An 11666-nucleotide genomic window follows, 5' to 3' on the forward strand; every position below is an offset into this window, starting at 1 on the left:
TAATGTAAATGTAAAACTGTGGAGTGAATCTTTACGTGGAAACTTGACACTGGTCTCTGGGAGAGTACTTTCACCTGGTCTCTATGTTGATAGTCTCACAGCTGTCAGTAACAGCTTCCATGAATTTACTTCAATAAGTGTCAATAAGTGTATTGAATGGTACAGGGAGCCACACGACGTCACTAAACTATCCAGACAGTTGGTGTTCGTCCTCGTCTCATAGTGTCACAGTTCGGTTAGCGCTGCAGGAAAAGCACAGGTGTCACTGATTTAGTGAACGACGGCTCAGTTCCACTGAGTGTCAGAGAACATTACAGCAGGACCTGACTCCTCGTTAGTGGTGTTATTCATTACACCTGTGCTGTTTCTGCTTCGATATTGAAACGACTCAGTCAAACTTGGTATTGAGTCAGATGTTGCCATGATGCATAATTGGATTTACATGTTTCGGGTTATGAACTGTGGAGTGAACATTGTGTATTTAAATAACATGTTGTGTCTTTTCACAGACCTTGTAGTCTAATTTATAGTCAATCTGAATGCTGGAATCACAGACATGACAGCAGACTTTGGGGAACTCGTCCTGTAAAGCTGAATTTCCAGGTTTGCCAATGACTTCTACAGAGAGAAAGAGAGATGACCTTTCTCTGTTGTTCCATACAAACAACCAAGGAGAATCCTAATGGGACGAAAGAAAAGGTCTCTCTGAACCTGAATACCATCAGATATTCTCAAGAAGGAAGGAAGCTCAAATAAACACTAAATAGGGTTTAAAGTAGGAGCAGATATCAGGTATTGAGTTAGAATGTTGATGACTCTATTAACTTTGTGTTGTCTGGATTAGTTCATAAGCATCTCCAGTTCTCCATTTAGTAGAACCCAGCAGACACCTGTGTTTTTACCAGCAGTGTTGGACTTTGGTGAGAGCTGCATGTGTTGGTTTAGTATCAGTGATAATATCACATGTAGAAAGGAACTGTTCTCTTCAGACCCTTTGTGACCAAAAAGATCCAGAACTCAGGAACCAGAGCAACTAATCTCAGGAACTAAAGTAGACACCAAAAGTCTCTTTTGAGCATTCCTTTTGTTGTGTTTCCACCACACAGAGACCTATTGTTCACATGAGAAACAACAGAGTCTCCCTGTTGTTGTTTGTATATATTGTTATGTGACTCTGATGTTAGATGTAATGAATACATGAAAAGGAGACACTGCAGAGGAAGAAAAGAAGACTGAGAACTCCAGAGAGCCGGTCTCCACAGTGTTTGATGGATATTTATTCTGCTTTAGAAAGTAAACCTCCATGAAACAATCAGAGAATAAAATGTTATTGTTCTGTTTTACTCGCTGTGTTCTCTCATCACCGCTCCCTCTCATCACTCTCTAGCTCTCTCGACCACAACTGCTATCTAACTAAACTTTGACATTTGCTTCACTGACTTGAGCTGCCATGTTGTTGTCCCTGCTGTCTGTCTACCGGTCTACCTCTCAGTGATGTTTAAGTACAACAGTGCCGGTCATCTCTATTGAGTGGTCACGCTGAGCTGCTGAGGATCCGTAGCTCTGAATGTGGTGATCATTAGTAGCTTCCAGCTCTGGTAGCTGCCAGCAGAGCAGACCTGCTGCTCTGAGTGTGAGCTGGGTCCTGTCTGCTGCATAATGACTTCCTGTCCTGCTGGGAGCTCTGTGAGGTCACTCTGCTCTCCCACAGCACCGTGTGACCCAGCATGCAGGAGGACAGAGCTGCAGGGACCGCTCACAGTGTAGGAGTGCAGAGACGACAGTGGACAGAGGGACACAGAGAAAGAGAGGAAGAGAATAAGAACCGCTGAGTTCAACCTTTAGTTATGACATTGACAGTTGGTACTGGAGTGAGTTGTGTTGCTTGTGCTGTTGGTAATGTATGTCATCAAATAGAGTTGAAGCCAGGTGTGTCTCCTCTAATCATCAGACTGTAGCTGTGTCACTGTAGACCTTTTTCCACATGTTGACTTGTCAAAGCAGGAGAAACACAGGTGTCACTAATCATCACTAACGATTGTCCTGCTGACTGAAATGCAGCCATCGTTAATGTTATTAATCACACCTGGTGTTACTTCATGATGTGACCTGTCCCTTTTTAGAGGCTCCTCCAAATGCAGTTCATAGATTCAGCTCTCCTATTGTTCACTCTAAAGGACACAAACCTACGTTGTCCTCAGTGTCCCATAATGGACTGTGTGATGATTTCACTGATTAATGCTTGTGCTGGTTGTGCCGTGTTCACGTCATAAAGGATCTACTGATGGCTGAGATGAAAGATTCCCATGTTTACGACTTCTGCATTTTCACATCAGACAACTCGAGATGGTTGTATGATTGCAGAGTCGGTCATGTAAGAGTTGAAAACAGTACATTAAGTCCAACCAAGCAGTAATCATGGCACCACATCAAAGCTGGACAAGAGTAATATGAATGGTGGATCCTTTATACTTCCTGACAATAGCTCACAATAACCAGGTGCACTCTTCACCACATTGTGAAGTGCATGTGAGAGGCAAACGCATGAACGTGTAAAGCTCAGCCACGACGTGCAGATTGAACCATACAGAGCTTTCTCCTCACAAGTAACACTCCTCAATCCCTCTTCTTCTGTGTCTGAGATGACCAGATCACCATCCATGTCTTTGTCACTTCCTACATTAGTGGGATGCCAACTGGCACGCTGTCAGGATCACTGGAGCACCAGAGTGGGTCAATGACTTGGTCCCTAACCTGCAAAGCAGAATCAACACAGGAGTGGTTCCATTATTTATGAGAGTTTGACAGGAATACAGTGACAGCAGGCAGTGTGAGGAGATGTCCTCCCTGTTTAAACCCATCTGTAAATCTCACTTCTTCTTCAGGACACTTTTAAAGTGTGTAAATGTAAAACAAAATAAATAAATAGCTCTCTATATTTATTTTACATAACCAGATGTAATGAGGGAGCATTCATTATCAGATCCCCAACACACACACACACACACACACACACACACACACACACACACACACACACACTCTTACGGATTCAAGCAGCCTCAACACATTCCTACTTGATGTTCCTCTGAGACACCAGATGGATCCAGTATGATTTGTCACAGTGATGTTCAGTGGAGATAATTTCAATGTTTAGCCGACTGTCTGTGTGTTCACAGGTGCTTTGCTGGTGCAAAATGGCTGAAAATAATGGCTTAAAAGTACCTGATGTGACCTGATTGCCTCTGATGATGTTACTATTTTGTAGTGTGGTTGAGTCGACTTCCATCAAAGCAGTGTTCAAGTCATTTGTTCTTCAGAGTTCTAGAGGCTGAACTGGGCTGCATCTCTTGGCCACAGTGAGGTGAAGAGGCCTTCTGATGTCTGTTTGTCTGCTGGCTGCTGGTAGAAGTGACTGTGAAGTGGTTTTGTGTTCCTGTCAGTCCATAATAACTCCTCTCAGTCTCAGCTCCTCTCTCACTTTTTGAAGGACACTGCAGATATCTTGCTACTGGTGACTCATTTAGGACCATTGCAAACAGCTTCTGTGTCGGGGTCTCCACTGACTCCAGTATTGTCCCAGATGTTGCCACAGCTATTTGGGACTGCCTTGTGGAGGAGTTCATGGCTGTGCCCACCACAGAGGAGTGGAGGTCAATTGCTGTGCAGTTTGAGCAGCGGTGGAATTTTCCTCTCTGCTGTGGAGCACTGGATGGAAAGCATGTTGTCCTCAAAGCCCCTGCTAATTCCAGATCCCAGTTCTTCAACTACAAGGGAACATTCTCATTAGTTCTGCTGGCAGTTGTGGAAGCACAATATTGTTTCTGCTGATTGATGTCGGGGGCAACGGAAGAACCAGCGATGGTGGGCCACCCACACATTATTATTGAGCCAACTTCCTGCAATATTACTTCATATATGTAGTAGCAGTGTGTCCTAAACAACACAATCACCCTACACTATATGTACTGTATTCAGTGCAGTGATGGGATGTTATAAAAAAGACACATATGGTTGAATCCTGTCAGAGTTTTCTTGTAAAACTACAATAAAGAACAAAGTAACGTGAAATAAAGTGCATTTATTCAAATTGCAAATTACAAATTAAATGCAATAAAAATATAATAAAAAATAATTATGACTATATAACATATGAATTTTATACAACAGTAAATATATATATATATATATATATATATATATATATATATATATATATATATATATATATATATATATATATATATATATATACACACACACACACAAAACAACAGGTAATAACTTTTTTTTTTATTTCCTGGTTCATTCCCTGGAAAGATTGTCCCCCAGACATTTACTCCAAATGTTCCAAATTCAGCACCACAGTACTGGCTTCATAGATTAATTTGTGAATTTGAAATTTGACATATTCTTTCTGTTGGGGTGGCAGTCTTTCCAGGGAAGGAACCAGGCTCTTCAAGAACAGTTCATCTTCTGATGGTGGGGGCGCTGGTGGAGTAGGGGGGGCGCTTCTCTCCAAGGCCTCCAGAAAACGCTCCTCCATCTCCCTTTCTCGCTCCCTGTCGCTCCTCATGGACCTATTCTGGGCCTTTCTCTTCCCTGTATGACATGGAAACAACATTTTGTGAAACTGTTGCATCCCATCACTACAATAGCTAATATGGAATTATATTCATACAAAATGATGCAATCCAACTTGTGTCATGTACAAACCCATGGGTGGTTTAGGAGCAGCAGGAGCAGCAGGAGGAGGAGGAGGAGGAGGAGGAGCAGGATCAGCACTTTGAGGCTCTTCCTCACCGTCCTCTGTTGATTGATCTGGTTCATCTTTGAACAATAAAACAATTTTATAACCCAAAAGTGCTGCTTCAATTAAATAGTAATTTGCCTGCAAATATAATCACATGTTTGTCTTTTAAAGCTACGGTAGTGTAGTGGTTTAAGATCCGGAGCACAGGGTTCAAAACTCACCTTTATTATAACTTCTTTTTGCTCATGAAACATTTATTAATAAGTATGAAAACCATACAGAACCAGGCTTTGCCAAAAGTAAACAACACTCGCACTGCTTTGGCCTGACGTCACGTTTTCAGCCATATTCATCTTTTCTGTATGAGTTCGCTATGCTGTGGTTTTGTGTCTTCACTTGTCAACTAACCTCCCCTTTCAATGTCAGACGGTCCTGCTGCTGCCTCTGACATCTCGTCCTGGTCTCGTCCTGCATCTGTGAAGTACTCTGCGGTACTGTCTCCCTCGACCCTCCGCCCCATGCTACCGCTGCTCTCCCTCGGGGTAACGAAGGGGTCGAGGAAAGACAGGACCGCAGAGTACTTCCACTTTTTAGCTGACCCTGTTTCTGAGCCACTCCTTCTCCCTGTCTCCTCTCTTCTCTTCTTTAGATACGTGTCCCTGAGTCCCTTCCACCTCCGTCGGCAAATCTCATCTGACAAGAAACACATAACGTCTTTAGTGTGAAAGCCGGCGGTTGGGCAAACTTTACATGCTAACATGGTTAGCATGGTAAAGTACAACCAATAGCTAGAATCAAGTAACAAAGACATAATAAGAACTTACAAGGTAGTCCAACTTCCTCACTCAATTTCCTCCATGCAACGACTTTCTTTGACCGGTCGCGGTACAGATGGGAGGATTTATCATAAAGCTCGGGGAGCCCATGAACTGCCGCTATTAGCTTGTTCTCCATTGTTTCTGATTATTCAACGGCAGGACGTCGGCGATGACACGACCATCTCAACGCTGATTGGCTATCGCGCCGCAGTGTCTCGCCATTTTTTCGCCGAAGCTGAAAAACGCCCCAAACGCGTCGCCCCAAACGTGTCGCCCCAAACGCGTCGCCCCAAACGCGTCGCCCCAAACGCAAAATCGCGTCACTCCGGTCTCATCGTGTCTGTGCATAGACTTAATAATTTGCGCTGCGTTCAGTGTGAACACAGCATAAATCCCTGCTTTCTCAGATTGTTGACACTCTTCTTCAACCGTTGTACAGACTGTTAAAAGCTCCAGCTTCAGTAAATAGATCTCTAACTAACACTTTCTGAAGAGTCAGTGACTGCAGCTGAGTGGAAGCAAGCAGAGAGGAGAAGTCAGTCATTGTGAAGGTCTCCTCCACACAACCAAAAAAATAGGTGGATAATGTGGTGTGTGTGTGTGTGTGTGTGTGTGTGTGTGTGTGTGTGTGTGTGTGTGTGTGTGTGTGTGTGTGTGTGTGTGTGTGTGTGTCAGTTAGCAGACACATTATTTCACAGATATTAATTATCAAAGTTATATTTGGAGGAATAAAGCAGTGAGGAGTGATTTCAGAGAGTCTCTCAGCAGCAGCAGTGGGGACAGTCTGTAGGACGGTGTGCATGTGTTTGACTTTAGCAACATGTAGAAATCACACTTCACCTGTTATGTGAGCATCTCTGCTCAATGCTGCTTGTGTAGTGTATTTATACTGGCATCAATAGGTAGACGGTCAGAAAGACAGTACTGGAAGCTGCTCATTAGCAGCAGCTGTTATGATTTAATCCAGAGCAATTTCAGGAATTCCCATTTGTGTTCTTGTGTTGTTTCTTTGGTCAATAATGAACTTTAATGCTTCACTTTAAACCAACATGGATGAGAACAACAAGTGCACCTGTGACCACTGCACATGTCTGTGTGATTGTGTTAGTGTTGATGACATCAGTGCAGCAGGAGTCTGAACTGTTTCCAGGTCAGCTGTGATAGAAGCAGAGCTGTTTTCATCCTGTGTGTCTCACAGCTGTCTGATCCTATTAGACCACAACACGTCTGCTGGGCAGATCAACACTGTAGTCCAGCAGACGGTGAGCTGATGACTGTTCATAATGGAGAAAATGAACATTAAATGAGCTGATAATGGAAATTAGATTGGCTTTTACTTCTATCAGGAGAGCCTCAAGGCTGTGTTTCTTTTCTCTGTGTGTCTTTTATGTGGGCCAGATACCCCCCAGTCCTCAGTTTAGATGAAGACCACGTCCTCACATGACTGTGAAGTCAGTGTCTGTCCTCTCTGTAAACCAGAGAGATGATGTGTGTCCCCTCAGTGTCCAGTCCTCGGTCCTGTCCTCTCATATCTGTCCGTATTCTCTTGTATCTGATCCAAAGCTGGACAGCTGTCCTCCGTCCCAGCCTGTCTTCTGTCAGAGACAGAGAGCTGGAGCTGCTCTCTTGTGTCCTGTCATCGGTCGGACCTCAGCTCTCTCTGTCTCTTTATCCAAACCCAAAGTGTCCGTTCTCCTTCTCCGTAAAGTATCCTTTAGCCGGTCTGAGATCAGTTCATCACAGTCTCTTTCAACAGAACGGTAACTTCTAATCACTTCAGTCAATAGTTCTACGAGCTAAAAACCACCAAATCCACTGAGTGCACTGAGAGAACAGAGGAGGACAAAGAGGGAAGGAGAGGAGGAGACACTCTGTCAGTCAGGGTTTAGTCTCTATTGACCGTCTGTGAACTGGATTCAGCTCAGACTGAACTGGTTTTCTTCTCACAAATCACTTGAGAGTCAACGACAGTGTTTGAAGAAGGATGTGTGGAAGTACAGAGCAGAGTTCCATCACTTTCAGCATCTGAAGTAATCCCACCACCTTTGTCTCTTCGTCCATATTTAAAGACACTCTCACATGTTTAGACCTTCTCCCTATTTGTCGTCTAGCTTCACTGTCCTGACTAGAAGAGGATTCACTTCTGTCTGATTACGTCTTTGTCTTTGTCTCTCTCTCTGTTTCACCCTGATGACCGCCTCACATCACATCCACGTATCACTGAGGATGATGATGTCACAGGCTGTTTATAGAGTCACTACATTGTAATGGAGAAGGATCATCATTCATGACGGTGAAGTTATTGACAAGCAGAAAGTCTCACAGGATGTCAGTGAGACAGACAGGAAGGATCAGAGGAGGTGAGTCCACAGTCCTCTGGTCCTGTGTGTGCTGCTCAGCTTCTACTGTGACTCTCTGCCAATGGAAGGATTGTTAGTTTAGTGACTTTGAAACGATGTGCGACTGTGACGTCGTGTTTACCGACAGACCGCAGTCAAGTTTGGATATTGAAACCCGGCCAGCAGCCTGTGATGCAGCACACGTTGATCAGCTGTTCTGTTCGTCTGCTCTGATGCTCACTGAGAGTCTGTGGCATTCATGGAATCACATGTGAAGCAGTTAGTGCAGTTAGTGTGAGAACAGTTAGCCTGTAATTAGCATGAAGCGAATATAAGGTCGCTATGACAAGACACAGGAGGTCACAGCGCCTCCTCCACCTCCTCCTCTGCTGCCATAATACAGTAATGGACCGTGTTTACGGGCTTGTGTTGAGTTCAACCAGCTGCAGCTCCTTCATGTGGACCCATGAGGTTTTCTCTCTGTTGTTACTCGTTCATGTCAGAAGACAGAAAACAACAGAGGACACAGATTATGACACATCATCTTTTTAGTCTTTGTTCATGTTTGCAGTTGTATGAGACTTAGCATAAGTATAGAAAACACATCATAAACATCAATAATGTAACTTCACTCTATCTCAACCCCGGTATCACACACTGGTCTCCTTGTTGTAATCATGAACATAATGTTCTTCATCACTGCTTTTCTATCAGTTCTTCATTCATGTTATGTTTGTAGGTCTAGTCTCACTCCTCTTCTACCTGCTGGTTATTCAGGACTTCTGTTAGTCATGAGATCCATTTCTCTCTCTGGAACAAAGACCCAGAGACAGAGACCAACCCACTTTAAACTGGAGCTGAACCAGAACGTGGTGCTCTGCTCTACAGACATGTGGCTCTCTGTCAGAGGCAAACTGTCACCAAACCAAAGTCTTTAGGGAAGCGTTCCCACGTCTGCATGCAGGCTGAGAGCTGCAGTGTTGCAGCAGAGAGCTCAAGTGTAATGAGAGAAAGACAGTCATAAATCATTATTATTTATAAATAAATAAATGAGTCATAAATCAACGCTCTTTGCAGAGTCACAGGTAATCAGCTGGGGGTCTGCTGTGATGGAGACCACTGGGATGGAGTCACTAGAAATAGACAGAGGAGCTCTTTATTCAGGACAGAGACCAACAGCAGAGGAAACTAGAGCTTCAACAGTCATTAGCATCAGAGCACAAGTAGCACAGAGTGTCTGGAACTTTACTGTAAATGATCCACTTCTGGAGGCACCAGCTCAGAGTGGAGAGAGTGCTGTTTAATGTGGTCTCATGTTCAGTGAGATCAATGCAGATCTGTTCTCAGCTGTTTCCTGATACCTGATGCATGGAAAGTACACTTTCAGACTCACTTCATCTTACAGTAACTGGTGAGAGTCAGGCCTGAAGGAACACTTTCAACAAGGAAAAGGTCTCTGACAGCTGCACTTCAGGACTGTGGTCCATACTTTTACACACAGAATGAATCATCGTGACGGTGGAGTTAGCTGTGAGCAGGACTGCAGTGCAGCAGAATTGGGCAGTCCACAATGTGGACAACAAGTGAACAGAGGAAATATAAAAACTGTTGTTCTATGATAGTGACAGCTGCTCATGAGTGGAGTAGAGCAGCAGCTGTGTCTCCACAGTGAACAGAGCTCTGTGCTCTGCTGCTGCTCTGTCTCTGTCCACGGTGCTGAAAGTGAGGACGGATCGACTCACTGGACTCTAGAGTGACGACGGACTTTATAGAGGAGCCAAACACCTCCGGAACATCTCGTCTCTGCTGACCTCCAGTGGTTCAACGTGTCATCGCGCTGCACTGATGGACAGGTGGACTCCAGGACACCGGTGACATCACTGGTGGGTGTGGCTACAGGGTCAACGGAGCGGAATCTGACCACAGAGAACCACACCTACCAGTGATGCTGGGTGTGGTCAGAGGTGGAACAGGTGGAAACTTTGAAGAAGAGACGGCAGCTAAACACTATTGTTTAAATCTGTTGTTAAGTTACTATTTAAACTAAACAACTCATTGACAAGGAGCAGCATTATGGAAAGTCAACTCTCATTTTATTGTGACATGACTGTGTTTAGATCAGTGAAGTGTCGGTCCACCACTGACATCAATGAGGTTGTCAGTTGTGGTTTATTGGTCTTTAGTTTGGTCTCTACCTCCATCGTGTTCTGCCTCTCTCTTCTTCCTCCTCTTCCTCCTTTATCTCTGTGTTTTCTTTATCTCTGCGTCTGCTGTTCAGTTGATCTGTAGAAACATAAAGCCTACTTTACATTCTCACCATGTGTTTCCATATCTCCTGCTCATCACTCTTCTCTCATGTATGAGATCACTTTGAGTTTGCTGGAGGACAGAAACACTGTGGGCTCAAAACGAGTCCTGAGTGAAGACACTTGGAGGTCGGCAGCTTTGAACTCAGTGTTCAGTGTGATGAGACGTGAGTGGACTGCACTCTGTACAATGAAGCAGGATCTGTGTCACTGATGAGGGAATGTAATGAGGACGACGTGTTTTCACCAACAGTGGTGATGTCTCCACATGTCCCACATCAGAGGCTGAAATAAACGGGGACATCTGCCTCGTTTCTTGCATCATGTGACGTTAATGTCTTCTTCCAACACTGGCAATATTTCAGTCTTCTGAAAACATGTTGGCGTCACGACACATAATTACTCATTACAGAGCGTTTAGCATATTTATGCAGTTTGTTGCATCAAGCCATGATTAAAATAGATGCATTTAGTTTCTGCCTACTTTTCAGTGTGTCTCTGAATGCATGATGTGTTCATACTGTGTATATCATTCACACAGTGGACTATGAGACGATCTGTGGACTGAGTTAACTGATGTGACTCAGACTAAAGAACTCAAACAAGACTTGACTTCTCTGTGAGATTCAACGCTCTCATTTCTTTGACAGTAAACTCTGTTTGTCATCACCGTGTTTTGATGGGATTCATTCCATCCTTCGCTTTGTTTGTCTGTTATCATGAACACAGTGTTTCTCTCCTCTGAGCATAAAACACAAATGAGCAGTGTGACAGAAACAGGTGGGGATGTAAACAAACCTCCAAACTCAGTCCACCTGTGACATGAGGTCTGGTGGGTGGAAGCTAAAGCGAGAACACAAAGGAACAAGAACAAGAACACGACAACATGAAGCTCCAATCAACAGTGTTCCCTCTGTGTGAGGGAAAGTATCCAGAACTAAGTTAAGCTCACTAAATATAGTGACGACTGTGCAGCCGTTCAGTGAACAGAGCAGACAAACAATGAAACGTATCATTACTGCTGCTGCTACCTGCTGTTCATGACCAGAGCTGATGCTGTGCTTTAAAGTGGAAACACACCCATATGTGATAGGATTCAGCAGTGATTCATGAATCACCATCTTCTTTATGAAAGCCATTTAAACCAATCATTCAATCAACAGAGTAATAACACTGAACAGCTGTTCATATGAGCAGCTTTGGTGAGTCTTTGCATGGAGGTTTGCAGATGTCACATATATGTACAGTAGAGACGTCTGCTTTGATGTGAACACGTGAGGATCTGAACGTGATGCTGAAGCTTTCATGTTGGCACGTTCAGAGACAACATCTCACCATATCTAGTGACAGTTCATCACTATGAAGTTGTGTGTTGTGTAGAAGCTCTCACTTCAGCTGGAGTTCAACATAGAAACTAAAGCAACAGCGTCTGTGGCTCTGTGAGGACTGA

General features: G+C 44.0%; 1 protein-coding gene across 1 annotated transcript; it reads right to left on the reverse strand.

Moving 5' to 3' along the window:
• Positions 1 to 4262: 4262 nt before the first annotated feature.
• Positions 4263 to 5707, reverse strand: LOC137869469 (hepatoma-derived growth factor-related protein 2-like). Its single transcript, XM_068706875.1, has 4 exons — positions 5578 to 5707; positions 5162 to 5446; positions 4717 to 4830; positions 4263 to 4602 (listed from the first exon to the last, which is right to left on the reverse strand). Exons 1-4 carry the CDS (start codon positions 5705 to 5707, stop codon positions 4337 to 4339), a joined length of 795 nt encoding a protein of 264 aa, XP_068562976.1. The 3' UTR covers positions 4263 to 4336.
• Positions 5708 to 11666: the final 5959 nt, after the last annotated feature.

This window comes from Cebidichthys violaceus, unplaced genomic scaffold, assembly GCF_023349555.1.
Source record: "Cebidichthys violaceus isolate CVI_PGR_0920_01 unplaced genomic scaffold, fCebVio1.0.p SCAF_121, whole genome shotgun sequence".
NCBI lineage: Eukaryota > Metazoa > Chordata > Actinopteri > Perciformes > Stichaeidae > Cebidichthys > Cebidichthys violaceus.